The sequence below is a fragment of the Ctenocephalides felis genome, unplaced genomic scaffold, assembly GCF_003426905.1.
Source record: "Ctenocephalides felis isolate EL2017-DRISC unplaced genomic scaffold, ASM342690v1 CF-g0.4_SCAFFOLD_01886, whole genome shotgun sequence".
Classification (NCBI taxonomy): Eukaryota; Metazoa; Arthropoda; class Insecta; order Siphonaptera; family Pulicidae; genus Ctenocephalides; species Ctenocephalides felis.
Window position 1 is genome coordinate 101261428 of NW_020538040.1, and position 19045 is coordinate 101280472.

The 19045-nt window shown below is 31.0% G+C and overlaps 2 protein-coding genes across 2 annotated transcripts; one reads left to right on the plus strand and one right to left on the minus strand.

The window, feature by feature from the left end:
* Positions 1-37: 37 nt before the first annotated feature.
* On the minus strand, positions 38-2404 carry LOC113376642 (CSC1-like protein 1). The gene has a single exon (XM_026616639.1). The coding sequence runs from the start codon at positions 2340-2342 to the stop codon at positions 141-143; it is 2202 nt and encodes a 733-aa protein (XP_026472424.1). The 5' UTR covers positions 2343-2404; the 3' UTR covers positions 38-140.
* A 1286-nt stretch (positions 2405-3690) lies between these two features.
* Positions 3691-17816, plus strand: LOC113378523 (calcium and integrin-binding family member 2). The gene is made up of 5 exons (XM_026619063.1): positions 3691-3741; positions 3876-3910; positions 3987-4104; positions 6877-7024; positions 17593-17816. The coding sequence occupies exons 1-5, from the start codon at positions 3691-3693 to the stop codon at positions 17814-17816; spliced, it is 576 nt and encodes a 191-aa protein (XP_026474848.1).
* Positions 17817-19045: the final 1229 nt, after the last annotated feature.

A 19045-nucleotide genomic window follows, 5' to 3' on the forward strand; every position in this document is an offset into this window, starting at 1 on the left:
GTTGGATAAATTTAAAGAATTTCATGAACTTAAGGTCTAAAAAATGAATTCTGTGACTCAATTATTTACAAGGTTTTTCTTGATCCTTTACATATAAGTAAATCAAATAAAATAATAAATAAATACTATAAAATCTAAATTTACGCTGATACATCTACTGGTGTATCTGGAGAGTCTGAACCATAATTAAAATGTTGTAGGGTACTGTCAGAGAATGGAATCTGATTTTGCAATACGGGCGCAATGTATACAGGAATAGACTCTTCAGTACCTTCAATGGCTTGTGGAGTACTCGAAGTACAAGTAGGAAAAGGACTTAGCCAAAATAATGCTCCAACAGTGCATGCTAAAGAAATCAGCATTACAACAACGCGGGCATTGAAGCCACCAGTCCTAATAAATGATAAAGCTGCCATGGAAATCATCAGAAGCACCAAACTAACCCTAGTGAGTTGAACAGCAGTTGCGTGGATACGACCACCACCCCTACTGGACATGTTACTAGGCCCATAGGCAAAGTATAAGTTATGTCGATCTCCACAATGCTTTAAGCCCAAATAAATTAATGCAAATGGTGTTATCAACGGACAAGCTAAGCTATATACAACAGATGTGGTGAAAATCATCAAAGTCCATGCATAATGAGCACCAAAAGGAAACTCTCTAAGAATAGACTTCCTGATACTGAAAGTTTCAGCAATAGATTTAGCCATGCATAATTTCCAAATGTACATTGCCAGCTCAGGAAATCTTATTAATTCCAAAGAAGTACCAATGAAAGCTGAAGTAATAACATAATTAACAAAGAAAGCACCTTTATCAGGTAAAAATACACAATCCCAACGGTATGTCCGATCCTTTGTTTGCAAACTCCATTCCAATAATGCTTCAGCACTAGTAAGCCCTAAAGATGGTAAAATTAAAATCATAAATAATAAAAAGCCAAAAGTTTTAGTCATAATAGCATGATTCTGTTGTGATCGAGTCCAATGAGAAAGCCATTGATCAGAATATGACACGAGAACAGGCAAAAGAGCTGACATAGTCCAAAGTATTAATGTAGGTAAAAATTCTGAAACAATTGGGCTTATGTTGTTAATAGTGCCATTATTTATCATATGCAATGTATCTAACATGTTAACAATGATTGCTGGTGTAGTTACAAAAAATAAAATTATAAATAAAATACAGTTGATCAAAATAGCTTTCGTATACCAAAAACCTGTACTTGTATTAAGGTTCTCCCAAAATATGTCTGATGGGGTGGGTGCATGTTCAATCATCCACACTCTGTAAGTTCCTGGTTGAAAATATTCAACTATGTGGTCTGCAGCTTCTGAAGTGTAAACAGTAACAAAAGCAATTCCTAAAGGTTTGCTTAGTGCATATGCCTTTTGTCTTTCCAATTCTCCTCGGAGTTTTGTTTCTTGTCTTGCATAATATTCTAGGGCGTCAGTTCTTTCACAAGAACACCAGTCCTCTCTCAGCGTCAGGTTTGTCTTCACACGTTTATTGTGGGCTTCGCAAAACACTCGTGCCTTAAAAGCCGTTTCCCAAGAATCGTGCAATACTGTTAATTTTGCAACATTATAAGCCATTTGGACGTCCATGATTTCAATATCTGGAAATAGTTGTCGAATATATTCAGCTATTGTAGTTTTATTACTGTCTGCAGCAGATATGTTTGAAACCATAATTGTCCTTGTTGCTTCTTTAGGAGGCGGCACTCTGCCAGAGCATTTTCTCATGATGAGAATAAACATTGGAACATACGCCATAGCTATTATGATGTGACTCCATAGCCATGGTGAATCTGAATCGAGATTAACCACAGTTGTGTGTCCGAAGGATGTTTCATTGCCTGATAGATTTCCTTGAAAATTTATAGGTAATACAATGCAAGTGGATATAGATGTAACAATTGCCATTATAAACAACAAGTGTCTTTGAAATGATAAATAGTGAACAGCATCTGGACCACATCTCGTGAGAAATTGATGTTTCGTAATTTTGAAAACTGCAGGAAGCCAACAGCAAATGCCTCGGTCGATATTCAACATCGAGTCTGCATTGCTATCTGTCGTAATGATATCTGGGTCATCGTTATTTCCATAGAACAATTGGGTCCAAACCGCGTTGTCAACAGATCGAACTAACGCCAGTCGACCATAATTCCATGCTTTTTTTCGCAAAATGGCAAATAGAAGCAGCAGGCCTATCCAGCCGAGTACGTTAAGCAATAAAGTTTCAGCAATACCATTGTAGACATTACTAATAACGCTATGTTTTTTGTCTATAAGGCAGGTCGTTCTATTGGCATTATCTGTGATATATTCCAACATAGTTAGTTATACTTCATTTAAATTAAACATATGGATATGCACTAATAAGGTACTTAAGTTTCACTCTGACGATTGACGTTTTTGAAATGTCAGATGCTGTTATGCCCCTTGCGAAGTTGCGATGAGTAATAAACGCGGGCGGCGACATCTGACATACAACGGCGGCGAACGCGAAGCCCGAGCGTTACCGACCCTGTTACCGACTTACCGACGAACACGAAAGGAGGCGGGCACTATTTTTCTAACAAAAAAATTCCGAAAAAGCGACTGTCGTTCTCGTTACCATACATTCTGTTATTTATTATTTTCAAAATTCAAAGATTCAAAGGAAAAAGGTGAAAGTGAAATAAATTTAAATTTTCAGATTAACATTATAATTCAATATAATCAAATATGAATAACTTTTCTAACCGTGCAATATTTAAAAGTATATTAAAATTTATAATTATTCATGGATACTACTTAAATCTTAGAATTTAATTTGATTTGATTAGTAGAGAAAATTAAATAAACACACAGTGTTGAATTAAATCAATGTTTGTGATCCAAAACTTATTTAAGGGGGTATGGGTCTCTTTAAATCATTATGCAAAACAGACAATCAATTTTTTATTATCATTTTATCTATAATTTATTTATCGATGTTACAAGAGTACAGAAAAAAGTAATAACAGAATAGTTAATAATTTTAAAAATTAGCAGTTGTTACAATTGCAGCCCTCCTAGTAATCCGAAATGAAAAAGAAAAAAGAAATATTAATCTAGAATAATGTCGCAATGGTATATACTAGGATCAAGTTAAAATTTTTTTTGAAAAGATCATTTTTCTTACCACTTTTCGAGTCACGCGATTTTCTTTTTAAATAGTAAGAATTGAATCTTGGGGATGATGCTAGTATAAGCCAGAGAGAAAAGAGTCGAATCTTCTATAAAGAAGATTCTTATCAAAATTTCATATGAATCGGTTCAGTAAAACTTAAGAAAAAAAAAGAGTTGAGAAAAACGCTTTTAAAGTTTTAAAAATGGAAAGAAACAAAGGATTATCACAGTCAAACTGCTGAAATCTCAAAAAACAATTTAAAATTAAAAAAATCTTTTTGCACGCATATTCTTAAATAGTTAAAAGTTGAAAATATGAAACAAAAGAAAAAACGATTTTTTGTAATATCTACACTAAAATACTCCCTTGAATTAATTATTACGTCAGAGCAAAATATCTTGATATGTAGAGGTAAACCCATGATATACACCTCGCATGACACGAAATGCGGACCTGCGTGGCCGCGCCCGTTGCCTTAATGGTGTTTCTTCCGGACGGAATGTATTCGCTATATTAGTTTTTTTCGCGATGGGGAACAAACTAGCCACGTTTACTGAAGAACAGTTGGAAGATTATCAGGTCTTTATTTCTTTCTGTATATTTTAGTTTGTATTTTTACAAGTAATAATGTTATAAATTTCTCTAATATGCAATCTTATTATCAATTGATTAACGAATCTTGATTATTTTAATACTTTTATGACTGCACGTAGGATTGTACGTTTTTCACGCGAAAAGAAATATTAAGGTAGTGGCAAAACACATTTAATTGTAATTGATTTGGAAATAAACATCTAATAAACATTTTTAAATTAACTTCTAAGAGTATACAAACGTTTTCGAGAAGTATCACCAGAAATAGTACCAAAATGCATGACGGGAGATGAACCAGTTACTGCAAAAGTTCCTCGAGATCTTATGGAAAGATTGCCTGAGTTGCGCGTAAGTTACTTTCATATAGTTTATTTATTTTGTGTTTGTGACCAAATTATCAACCGTAGAGTTTATATAATAACAAATACTTGACCTTATGAAATTCTGTTGAAACCAACTCGTTTGTTTCAAATCAATAAATGGGACGACCCGCACAAGGATCTTATCTTTTAAAGGGTGATGAATGATTGCGTGACATTCGATAATTACATTACAACTATTCTCCATAAGAAGATGTGTGAGGTATTGAAACTCTAGCAAAAATGTATTTGAAAAAAAAAAACTACAAGAAATTGGACAAAAGCTAGGTGTTAGCGGCAGATTGCCTTAACGTACTTTCGTGAACTTTTGTTGTTGAGATATAGTCTCATTTGAAATTGTCCCGATATATATATAAACTGTTTATTTGGAGAATAATGCTTTCGTATCGATGCAATTTTTAATTTACATTATACACCTTATATCTCTTAAATTATTTCAAACCAAATGATTTTGTATATATATATAGATATATAACCACTTTTTGTATGTCTATGTTACGTTAGGATGTTAATTAGGTGCCTGAGCTCTATCATTATGCTAATTCATTAAAATCGTCAAACAAAAATTTTAACAATTAATTATCAAGAATTAACCCAGCCTGTATTTAGCAAAATCTCATCGCCAACTAATATCATTACAAGAGTTTTCGTATTTTAGTTCAGGATTTTTAACGAAAACGTATGCAAACAATTTTGCTAATTATAAACAAAATTCTTCTTGAAAATAAATAAATGCAATGAAACACAGATAATAAAACTATTATATTTAATTATCATAAAAATTCATTAATAATAACAACACAAACAAAGTAATAAATATGCAAAATATATTATAATGGGCTAAAATAGTCTACATTGTTAGTTCTGCGTTATTATTGCCGTCATGGCCACTTTCACCATTTGATCTTTGATTGTTTTCATTGCCAATTATTTCGTGTTCGTCATTTGCATCATTATCATCATTCACCCCCCTATCTTCTTCATCATCAGCACCGCCATCACCGTCGTTATCACCATCACCGTCCTCATCACCATCACCGTCCTCATCACCATCACCGTCATCACCATCACCGTCGTCGTCACCATCACCATCGTCACCACCATCACCATCGTCATCACCATCATCGTCATCGTCACCATCATCGTCGTCATCGCCATCACCGTCGTCATTATCATCATCATCATTCTCTTCATTGTCATCATCATCGTCTTCTTCAATATCATCCCCTTGATCATCGTTATTGTTATTATCGCCATCGCCATCTTCATTCCAATTCTCATTTTCATCCTCATCTACATCATCATAATCCTCATCACCGTCAATTTCACCGTTCCAAAAATATCTGTGATCATTATTATCATAATCTTCATCATCATCCTCTTCAGGGTACCGAGGTATAGTAACGGGTGGCAAATATGAGGTTATTAATTTCATATTTAGAAGAACCTTTTTTGGATGAGTTACATCACTAACTTTTTTCTCATCATTTTCCATATCCTCGAGACAACTCATTTTTTGTTTAACTATTCGGAGAATATCCGAATATATTGTCGTATAATATTTTAAACAATTGGACTCATAGTTATCAGCCATTTTGCCAGCCCGGTATGTACTCTCCACATCATACAACTGTTCTTGAAATTTCTGCATGTGATCAACCAACACGTTGCATCTTTCACAAGTGGAGCCATTTTTATCTTCATGAGTACATTCTAAGATAGAGTCTTCGATAGTTTCAATTCGCTTTTTCAAAGCCTTTATTCTGTTAAAATTGTCTTTAAGCCCATTTCTAATTACCTCTATTGTAGTGGCTCTGTCATTAATCAGCGTCCGCATTGAATGTACAACGCGGATTGATCTATATATGTGCCGAGCTGTACTATTTTTATTGTTTGCAATACACATACAAAAATTTAATTTCTGGTTGCAAACGCAAGGAATTACCTCATCACATATGTTTCTAGCCAACCTGTACACCTTCTTACGAAGTGCAACATAATTCGGTTCCATATTATCAATGAAATTTTCAAAAAACAATTTGCTTCGCGAAACTATATAATCAGTCACTACGTGTACATGAACTTCTGCCTTGGTCCTTGTTGCTTGTTTGTTATCAGGGTATTCACTTCCGGTTCAAGCAAAAAAAAAATTATGTTGTTAGTATTAATTTATTTGGTATTACTATATTTATATTCTGAATATGTTCTGTATTTAACATATCATAAGATTATATATCAAATTGTTTTCTTAAAAAACTGCTTCAGATGACTTGACAGATCGTAGGAAAGTTGGATCCAATGCATGAAAGCGAACGACGTAGGGTCTCAGCTGTGTTTCAACCCGATTTGTCTTGTATATTTGCCGCCACATTTACTAACTTCTTTTTGTAAAAAAATCTGATATTCTGACAATTAAGACAATAAATTACACTAATTAAGTAAAGTCGATATTTGAATAACTATTTTATGAATAATTTTAACGCACGAAATAGAGTCGAAAAATGTCGAGTTTGACTGGCGGCAAACATGTATGTCAAAGGACAAGAGAAAAAAAATCAAGCAAAGGAAGCTAGAATTATTTTTTCCTTAATAGTAAGATTATTTCCAATTAGTCAAAGTCTATAATCTTTTATTTCACACTTAAATTATTCATAATCATCTTCAGTTTTTCCGTATGCACTTATTAATGAGATTGTACTTCAATTATCAAACAATTTATAATTTATATTGTTCTCTACAGGAAAATCCCTTTAAAACGCGGATTTGTGAAGTATTTTCCAGTGACGGAGCAGGAGACTTGTCCTTCGAAGATTTTCTAGATTTGTTATCAGTGTTCAGCGGACAGGCGCCAAGGGATATCAAAGTTTTTTATGCCTTCAAAATATACGGTAAGTATTATTTTTACTTCACATTCACATTTCTTCTTATAATATACTTGTAAATATCACGAGTTTTTAATCAATGCTGAGATAAATTTATAAACATTCTAATGAAGCAAATATTTTTATTCGATAATTATTTATTTAGTACGTTTTAACACCAAAGATGTTGCACCATTCAGCAGTTCTAAAACAATTACACAATCAGTACACCATAATCACTCAATAATTATAAAATAGCTACGAAGAAATTATGAAATATTTTTCTATTACATCAAAAAGAGCACAACAACAAAGTTTAAATATTTTTTATGGTTTAAGTTAACAATCAAACACTAAAACATCGAAACAAACGAAAGAATAAAAATCTCAAATTAGTATATGTTTTGCACAATTGGGATGTTTACTCCATTATTTTTCTATACTGACTCCGCGCTCTACGCTATCGCGATCCAATCTGCATGGCAAACCACACAGGGTACGGGGTGGGGGTAAAAAAGGTCGCTCAGGTAGAAATATTTTGGTCCGTAATGCTTTGATAACTGCATATGAAGAATTACACTTATTATTGAAAACAGAATCAAAATAATTAAAGTAAATTTTATCGATTTTTTTTCTTTATATAAAATTATGAATATAATGAATCATAATCAAAAAATAAATCAACTCTCTTGAAAATGAACTATTTTTGGTATATAATAATATAACGACTAGGGCCGGTCCTGGGGTCCTTAGCGCCCGCATGCAACTTTTTTTTAGTGCCCCCCACTATTCATTTTAACTGTTTAAACAGTTTATTATTAAAATTATATAAAAATTACATATTTTTTTAAAACTAATTTTTAATTATTCTGGATTTAGTACACAAAAAATTAGATATAATCTAAAAGCGTATAAAATACATTGATTTTAAATTTATTTAGAAAATCTAGGCCACTCGTGATTATAATCAAATATTTTTAAATTTTCAATTATTTTTAACGTATTGCATTATTAATATTTGGGTTTTGAAACATTTTACTTATTTATTATTCCAATTACTCTATTGAGCAAATCATGCCAAGAAAACTAAAAAAACTAGCTTTTCATTTTCAATCATAATATTCGTATTTCATGTGGGATTTTTTAAATTTTACGTTAATTTAATTCTTCATTATTTACAATATTCAAATTTGCGTCGTGAACTTCTCCTTATTGATATCGTAAGAGCCGAATTGTATTCATCCTTGCTTTCCCGTCATATTCAGAGTATCAGATTGTTTCAATCGTGATTGTGATCAATTGTTAACGTATTTTAAAAGTATTATCCAATAATCAGTAAAAAAATGCAAAAAAATTACACATTTTTTTAACTATATTGAAAAAAACTAATTATATTTAATATGTATTATTAGAGTAGGGTATGGGCACCACTAGATATAAAAAAGCCTTAAGATTTTTGTTCCAAAGTAAATTTTGCTTTCATTTTTTATATTCGTTCCATTTCCATAACCCTAACCACGCATGTCTTTCAAAGTTCATCCGGTGCGAAACATTTGCAACTAAAACAAAAGTTACAATTCAATTCCTCGGAATAATCATGCCATTTTTTAAGCACTGACTCCCCATTTTTCATTATCCCGATTATAATTTGTTTATATTTTTTAACAAGTTCTGTTTTAACTAAATCAGCTCGCAACTTTTCGTCAATAATGCGCAATAATTAATTTCATATTTCGCAGGTTTGCGCTTATGGGATTGAATATTAGATAATTTTTTTTCGATTCCACGGTAACTTCAAACAAAGAAAAAATTGAATAAGAAGAATAAGCAATAAACAGAGCTGTTATTTATTAATTTGCAGAGTAATTAATCGGTTATATGTTTCTACTGATATCACATTGCAAAATAAATATGCTTTTTGTGTCTCCGTATCCCTAGTTAAGTTTGATTGTTTATTATAATTTATCAAGTATTCTAGATTTTATATAAATAATAAAAAATATAAATAATATATTATCAATTTAATTTCCGAAACTCGTTTTGGCTCCCCCTAAGGCGTGAGACCGCATTTTTTGCATGCATCGCCTGCAAGGCACTTGGGCACATATGATTTTTGTATTCTAGGGATCAAAATAAGATACTTTGCTGAAGAAACCATACCTCTAAATGAATTTTGATGACCCATGCATTGACCCAAAGATTGGTCAAATTTTGAAATATCCCGTTTTGACCCATCTAGAGTGCCCCAATCGCGTCCTAATGTATGACCGACCCCCACTAATTTTGTAAGGCCGGTACACCCATGCCCATGGTGCAACCCCTGGGACCTCCCCTGAGACGTCTCCCGTACTAAAATTGCAAAAAACCATCGTTTTTAGTATTTTACTCAGCAATAAATGTTTTTTTTGAAACCATTTTTCTGGATATGTACTCCAACAACCGTAAACAATTTAAAACCATGTTCTTTGAATAATTTTAAATGTTTAGTGTTATTATATTATTGTACTTACTTTTGTATACTACTTAGCTTGATGTTGACAAACATTTTGTTCTCAAAACTATACAATTTTGAAACAAATGTATATTTCATTTCGACGTATTGGCTGTTAAATAATTAAATATTATATTTTAACGTCGACTACAGAATTTCAATACACACACACACACACACATATATATATATATTGATTGTTTCTTTTCCGAACAGTAAATCCAATAATAAAAAACAATTTGTTTTTTGAAGATGTTTAATACGACGTTTCGGAACTAGGTACGTTCCATCATCAGGTTTATTCTGTAATAATTTATATATCCATATCACTAATATTTTTTTGTTAAAAACACTCGATTTTTTTGGAAGATATTTGTAGATGTTACGACTACACAAGACTTAAACACACTGAGTTTAAGTCTTGTGTAGTCGTAACATCTACAAATATCTTCCAAAAAAATCGAGTGTTTTTAACAAAAAAATATTAGTGATATGGATATATAAATTATTACAGAATAAACCTGATGATGGAACGTACCTAGTTCCGAAACGTCGTATTAAACATCTTCAAAAAACAAATTGTTTTTTATTATTGGATTTACTGTTCGGAAAAGAAACAATCAATATATTGAAAAAATCCAGGACTTATCTATTGATATATATATATATATATATATATATATACGAACAAACAACACCCTTTTTTGCACTAATTTATTAAATAATAATTTTCACAAACGTTTCGAGACTAGGTATGTCTCATCATCAGTGTGTTATAATTTAAACTTTAAAATATGGAAACCTAAATTAACATTATGTGTTATTCGTTACAAGTCGCTCGATACACTGCTACACACTAGTATCCACTTAGAATGCATTTGTTATATCTTATATATAAAATTCTTCTGTAACAGTGTAAGTTTCATTAATCCTCCTAAACTATAATTCGGATTTTCATGTAACTTCCTGAAGTTTGTTCGGGAAATTTTCTAGAATGTTGTGATTTATAGAAATATAGTTAGATTGTAGAAATAAATGGAAAAAATTACAAAAAACCGCTTATCATTGTTTGCCCTTGAAAATATTTGAAGCTTAGTTTGACATTAAAAACAATTGAAGACTGTCATTTGCCAAACATTTCTATTCACTTATAGGCTAAGGCAATATTAAAATATAATAAATTCATGATTATGAATAAGGAAAATGTAATGTCTACATTATTAATGCCGAAAAGCAGCTGAGATGTGCCAAAAATTAAATTAATATAAGATGCAAATAATATAACATGCGTCTGACAGTCTGCGCATGCGTCTGACGCGCACGGCGAATCGTGTTCTCAACGTACGCGTGGTTTGCTTTTGCTTGCAATAATTTTGTTTGCGCACTTTGCGAACAGATTCGCCGTACGAATTCGTGCAAAGGAGACGAGCCATAAGTGATTGCGCTCAAAAATATTCAATTTGCGGTCGTTTTGCCTTACTATACTAAGTCACAATACAAAAAAAAATATTTAGAAGTTTCATTGTGTCAAACATTCATATGCTTGTCATTGGGTACGGAATATTTACTGAATGGAGCGCTTTTGGTCTGAACTTTTTTTACTGTTTTCCAATTTGTTTGGAATTTTGGAACTATGTTCATCTTACTCTTTAGAAGTGAAAACAATTTAGATTCCTTTGCCACTTCTCGGGTGGATGACATTTCTTTTCAGTGGTGTAATTTTACTTTTTTTTCAAAATAACGTTGAGTATAGATAGAAGAACTAATTATAAGAGAAAAATGTTTAATAATGTTTTTCAAAAAAGCAAATACTTTTCAAGTTACTGGCTACTGAAAATTTGTTTCTTTTTTGCGTTTTTCATCATTTTTTGCTAATATCTTCAAAAATATACATTTTAACGAAAATCATGTAATGAACAAAATTATATCAATTAAAATCTTAATAAATCGCTACTTTATAGTGTTTTAGAAACATTATTAGGCTAGATATGAAAATGGGTTTTTATAGTGCTCAAAATAAGCTTTAAAATGAGTACTTCTGCGTGTAAAATGAGTAAACTATCATGCAAATAAAAGACGCATTTAATGCTTTTTCATTTAAATCAAATAGTTTTTCGGTGCCATTTCCACCAAATTTAAAAATAATCGTATTCCATCTAGAATTAACTTGGTTTAAGAGATCTTGATGGATTCTAGAACATACCCCAACTTTAGTACAAACGATTTTCAATAAACTCATGATTTCATGAAAAAAAAAACATTAAAAAATCATCCAATTTCTTATTATAATATCTCTGAAAGAATACGTATAAAAGTATATATATATATATATATATATATATATATATATATATGAAAATTCGAGGTATTTTTCTGACTAATTATTGTTGTTTATTATTTTTCCGTTACACAAATATTGATAGATGTCTAATTAATTAAAGAGTGGGCGGCTGTCCAACCAGAGGTCTTTCGAGCCCTTTAACCCTTTATCGCTTCACAATAAGAGAAGTCACGGAAAAATTTATGATAGAGAAAGTTGTAGCTCATTTAATCACCTTTAAAATAGTGTGTTACAAGTTCTGATAAAATTAGAATTAAAAGAGTAATAATTTAATTAATGCGGTGGATGGTGACGGAGTGCAAATTGTTTTTACTTCTGAATTTAAGATAAAGATTAGCCTATTTCCAAAATATCAAGTAAATTGGAGCACAGTAAAAAAAATTCACAGAGCTATAATTTTGTTGATCGTAAGTTGAATAGAGCACATGTGAACAGCATTTGACAAATTAATTCACTTCAAATATAAGCAATAATGTATATTGATTTATTGGAGAAAAAAATGTAATTTAGATATTAAAATTACTAAAAGCCAGTTAAAATATGGTACGAAATTATAAAAATTATAGGCAACATTATTGAAGCAATTATTTTGGGTAGAAAAATAAAAGGTGATATTGCACCTTTGCCGCGAATGCTATATATTAATTCTTTCTGAATTTGTTGTACTTTTTAAAAGATTTCAATTTTCAACACGTGTATCTTATGCTATGACCATAAATCACAAAGGCAGACGATCATTTTTAGTGTGATAAATTTGGAAAATCAATGTTTTAGTCGTGAATAAAGAAAAAATCATTCATTTATACATCCACATCTACAGGTATGACTAAAAATACTATATAACCCTTAAATGCAATAAAATAAATTGAGCTATTGGAAATAAATTTGTTTTATAAATCGCAGTGTATAATTTTTAATATACAATTTTATTGAACATTTTTTAATATTTTTTAAATGAATAATTAAAGTGTTAACTGTGGGAATTGAGAACAATCATTTTATTTGAAACAGTTCTACATTCAACATCACTCATATATTGGTGTAAATAGTAATTAAAAAAACAATAATTATTATTTTTAACTAAGCAGTAAATATTAGTATAAAATATTGAAAAATTGTAGACGTGGGTACAGAACAACGTCTGTCGGGTCAGCTAGTATATATATATATATATATATATATATACATATATATATATGTAAACAGAAATCCATTATTTTTGCATGAAATTACAAGTTTAATTACTATAGTTAGAATGATCCGATTTAGGTCAATTATGAGCCGTTTTGTATGATAACATGTTTTCATTTTGAGAGTAATATCTCAAAATGAATATATCTCTCCCCTATGCCTCTCTCATATAAGCTTTCGTACCTATTAGCAAAAAATTGACATAGTCGATTTTTACATGCCTCCATTGAAGTGAAATTTTCAACAGCAAAACTACTCGTCATAGATAAGAACAGATGGTAATTGCTTTATGCCGGGTCCGAACTTCAAAATAGATGAATATAAACCACCACCCCATCCAGCTCTCGGAGCTTCTGGCGAGACTCATAAATGTGTGTTGCCAGGCGTTGTTCTGATGGAACACAATTCCATCTACTATTGGCTAAGGCTCGCCGTTTCTGGGAGATTTTTTTACTTAGAAGGTTCAATTGTTGACAGTACAATTCCGAGTTTTACTAACCGATTGTTGACAGAGTTAACAATTTTACCAACGGAGATCAGCTCACGTCGCAGTAAGTGATCCACTTTTCATCACCCGTCACCAACCGCTTTAAAAATGGGGCAATCTTCTTGCGATTCAGCAGCGATTCGCAGACGTAAATTCGGTCTATTAGGTTTTCATGTGGCACCCATACATCAAGTTTTTTTGTATCTAGCTTTATTCAAATGATGCCTAACGGTTGTTTGTACAGTCTTTAGCCTTTGGGCAATCGAAATCGACTTACATGACGTCTGGACGCCATGATTCGGTCGACGTTTTTGACAATTTAGCTTCCAGTGCAAATAAGACTTTGACATGGAAATTATCCGAATGAATCTATACCAAAATTGCGTGTAATTTACTGTTTAGGACCATAAATACTGTTTACATATTCAGCCACCTGACTTGCATTTTTGTCTTTATAAAACAGACCGCCTAAACAGTGTATTTTCTCTTTGCTAGTGTCCATTTTTGACGCGTGCTCAACAAAAGTGAATCAATCAATTACAGTATTGTTAGAAACGTTTTTTTAGCGCTAAACCTTATGTTTCTAACGCCCAGGGGTAGAACCTAATTGGACTTATACAACGCGAATTACAGATAATTAAAGTCAACTATGTATTGCAAAAATAAAGATTTTGTTTTTGCTTCACCTATATGGTATATATATATATATATATATATATATATATATATATACATACAAACATGCGTTTTTTATGCAGGAATACAGTAAATTTTTAAAATGAAATAACTAAGTTATGCTTAATTTAAAAACATCTTCCATAGGTTTAGAGACACAATTTGACTCTTAGTCAGAGGACAAAACGCACAAATTATGTATTTAAAAATACAAAAACCACAACCAATAAACAAATGCGTTGCATAAAAGTCTTATTTATAAAACTGAATTATATATTTAATTTTAAAAATTAAACTAAAATTAGATATAAACAACAACCATATTGAGTTAATATGTGAAGCTAGCAACAATGCATTTATTTATATTTTTTGATTGATATAACATTACATATACGTGCTCTATTTAAATTTACAGGTTTTAAAATTTATGTGTAAAGTATATAACAAATAGTGTGATTCTCGGAATGTAATAAAGCCCCTAAAATTTAAAAAATCATTTATATTATATCAAGAGATATTTTAGTTCTCTGTGGCAGTATAAAAACTTGATCGCATGTTTGAGATTTCAATTCAAATTAAATAATTTGATTTTTAAATTCAAATAATGTATATAAGGTTTATATATAAATTTTTATCGATTTTGCACACATTCTTGTTATTCAGGTTTTTTTTCTAACTAGTGCAGTGTTTTACTCCTGATTTTCGTCATACTCAACATTCTTCTTCCTTTGTGTCTTCTTCTCTTCAGTTCTTATTCTTATCTTCAACGTTTTTATCTTTATCGTTCTGATCCTCAACATTTTTACCTTCAACGTTTTTATCTTTATCGTTCTGATCTTTACCATTTTTATCTTCATTGTTCTTATCTTCACTATTGTTATCTTCCTCATTCTTATTCCCATTCTCCTGATTTACAGCGACTTCCATTTGCAGCTCCATAGAACGGTTTTCATCCTCCGTACTTTCCTTATAATCAACAACGTGGTGCTCTATACAGTTTTTGACCTTGCGATCAGCTTGCTGCAGATATACATTAGTCTGAATGACATAATTCTGGATCTCATTAAGTAAATGTCGCACTTCGCATTCACAAGAATTCAGATCTTTATGCATTGAGCAATTAAAACTATTGATGTTATTGTCAGACATTTTTTTTAGAATTTTGAAAATTTATGAAAACAAGTTAATAATTTTGATAAGATCAAAACATGCAATTTTGTTTTAGTTTCCTCTGATTGCATTTTATCTGTCAAATCTGTCCTATGAAATTCGATAAATATCACCATATATAAATTCGTAACATTATGTCCTCGTTTACTCTTAGTTATTAACAATTACTAAGGTTGTATGGAAAGCAATTTCGTTTTTTACGACTTAGGATTTAATTGTATGTTTTGAATCCAAGATCCTTATACTTATTAAATTATTTAAAAGCTTGTATATTAAGGTTTGTGTGTAAAACATCCCAATCAAATATATAATAAATATATAATAAATAAATATATTTTTGAATGGTATCCTTTTAAATATGAAAAGCAATAAGCAGTGTTTTGGCAGATTTTACTGTTTTACTTCAGAAAATGTAAAAATGATGTTAAAGCCAGATGAAATTGACCGAGAGCAAAGATGTGTCAATAGTACACTAGTGCTCCAGGGTTTGCTAAATAATAATACGTGAGATCGTATTCAGTTAAAAATCATCAAGTTCGCAAAGCCATTCTGAGTCGAATGAGACCAAAGTTGGAAAAAGTATGTGTGTGTGTATGTGTGTGTGTGTGAACAGATTTTTTGCCGTAAATCGACGTTTTCTCAAAAATGGCTGGACCGATTTCAAAAATTCAAAAGCCATTCGATGTATCTCGATGAGGACTAGCGTTTATCAATTTTGCGCGACGATCAGCTAAGCCGTTTCTTTGTAAATAGCAGAAAAGTGAAAAAATTTTCGTCCACGTTTTAGCCCGCAGTTCTGAATCGATCTTGAAAATTCAAAAACCGTTCGAAAGATATTGATTGGGAATCGTGCTGATGAGTTGTTGGTAGAGATCGGCCGGACCGTTTTCTTGTAATAAAGTGTTAAAAAATTTTTTGACAATTATTATTATTATTTTTTTGACGGTAGATACTATAGTCTTCTAGACCATACTAAAATATTAAGGCTCTACGACAACTGGTTTAGCTTTAAAAATTCGTCAAAGTTTGCAAAAATTAGTATCGTTTTTTTTTGCATTTGTCAAAATTAGACCTTTCATCGATGTTTTCTCAAAAATGCCTGAACCGATTTCAGAAATTTAAAAGCCATTTGATCTATCTCGATGAGGACTATCGTTTGTCAGTTTTGTGCGACGATCTGCCAAGCCGTTTCTTTGTAATTTGAAAAAAAATGTTAAACTTTTCGTCCACATTTAAACTAATACTACCGAATCGATTTTAAAAAATCAAAAACTGTTCGGAAGATATTATTTGGGAATGATACTGATTAGTAATTAACTGTTGAAAATAAAATAATCCGATTTTTATGGAACTTTTTTTAGCGATATATATCACGATCTTATAAAACTTACTGAAACATTTCGGCCTTTCGACAAGTAGTTTAATTTTAAAAATTCATCAAAGTTTCAAAACATGAGTAGTTTTTTTAACGTTTGTTAAAATTAAAATTAGACGATTTACTTGGTATAACTATAGAGTACTTAGTATTAATAAACATACTAAACCATTAAACTCATACGGAAACTGGATCAAATATAAAAGTTGTTGATTTTTTAAAATTTGCTTTTAGAAAATACTCAGAGTAAACGTGTTTGTTCGTTTTCAGTCATGTATAATGAATCCACTCGGAATTTATTTTTATATTATCGGGAAGTTCATGTAACTTGCCTCAAGGCAAAATACCAATACCAACTAGTTATAATTTGAATTCTGTAAAATGAAATATTCGATTATTTAGTCAAAATTTTGGAAAAGTGCAAAGTTCAAATAATGCAATGTTTATCTATGTAGAATAAAACAAACCCTAAAAGGCAATTACATATATTATACACTAAAATTAAATTAAAACATAATAATTTATCTTAAAATTATTACATAAACGAGTTACGATTTTCAATACTTATTGAATGTTTGCTGAATGGAACTCATATGTGCTGATTAAAATTTACATTCAAGCTAAGTTTGAAAATGTACAGTCTTATCATAATTACAAAAGTAGAATTACCAATCTTTGATTTGCTTACATCAAAGAACTATGTGGTTTGGATAAAAATAATTGAAATAAAATTGTAGGACGTAATAAGGAACTGTATTAAAACTATTTGTTAAGTATGTCCTGTCTCAAGAGAGCTATGTCTAAACTATTATTAACGATTATTTGGCACATATGTATGACTCTAAATTATATATTCTCTATTTAGATTTTGATGGAGATGACCTAATAGGTCCGAGTGACCTCCGTGCAGCTCTGCGCCTCTTGACCCGTGATTCGCAAGAATTGTCCCAGGACGAATTGGCACAAATTGCCGGAAAGGTAGTTGAGGAAGCAGATGTTGATGGCGACGGAAAATTGTCTTATATGGAATTTGAACATGTTATTACTAGAGCACCTGACTTCTTAAATACGTTCCACATTCGTATTTAACAATAATCATACCACAATTTTTAGTCTAGCGGGTCAAATGACCTGCTTGAGTATATGAAGTAAGGATGTTATATTGGAAATAGATCTGAAAATACAATTTATTATAATTAAAAAACGTATTTTCTTTCATAAACGCAATAGATACAAATTTATCAATCATTGCTCATCGCATTTTTAACTTCCCGTAGGGCAAGTTATAGTAATCGCAAAAAAATCAAAAATGAAAATTTTTATATATCTTTACGTTTCAGAGGTTTCTGAACATTTTGGCATACCTTAGAAAAAATGGATGTATGTGTGTGTGTGTGTGTGTGTGTGTATGTATGTATGTATGTATGTATGTATGTATGTATGTATGTATGTGTGTGTATGTATGTGCGGATACAAATTTTCGTCGACGATTTCGGGAACACGGATCAACCGATTTGAATAATTCAAAAAACATTCGATTCGTATTGATAAATATGCACATCAAATTATCAGATATTTTATAGAGATTTTAACAATAAGTATACATTTTGTTAACATTCCTATGGGTTCCGTACCAATGCTTATGCGTTAGACATTGACGCGTGGCTTACGCGCTTTATATAAGGTTGTCAAATATCTCCCTTCCGCCTTTTTGTATTATAAACCAATAGCAAAAAAGCGGAAGGGAGATATTTGACAACCTAATATTTTGTCCTTATGCAGTTAAAGCAGTACGATTGCTTTGAAAAGAAAGTTCAGATCTTCCACAATATGTCAAAATAAAGAAAAAAAATTAAAAAATAAATTTTTTTTTTTTTTAAATTTTTTTTTCAAAAAAAGTAATTTTTTGTCCAATTTATAGTTTCTCAAAAATCTTATTTTTTCTAAGTAAATTTTTTTCAAAAATGTGAATCGTTTTTAAAAAAATATTAATTTTTGGTACGGGAAGTTCCAGCAATTTGCCTTAAGGCACGATGCCTTAATTGCCTTAAGACAGAATTCCACTTACAGCTAGTTTACATTTAAGTGCGTTCAATAAACATATTCCGCACGCATATTTTTTGCATTTAGACTATTTTGGTGGTTTTACTAACTTCCCGTAGCGTAGTTATAGTAATGGGCCGAAAGTTGAAAATAAAATATTTTGCATTTCTCGACGTTTTGAAGGTTTATGAACATTTTGGCATACCTCAGAAAAAATGGATGTGTGTGTATGTGTTTTGTGTGCCCGCATTTTTTCGTTCACGTTTTCGGGCGCA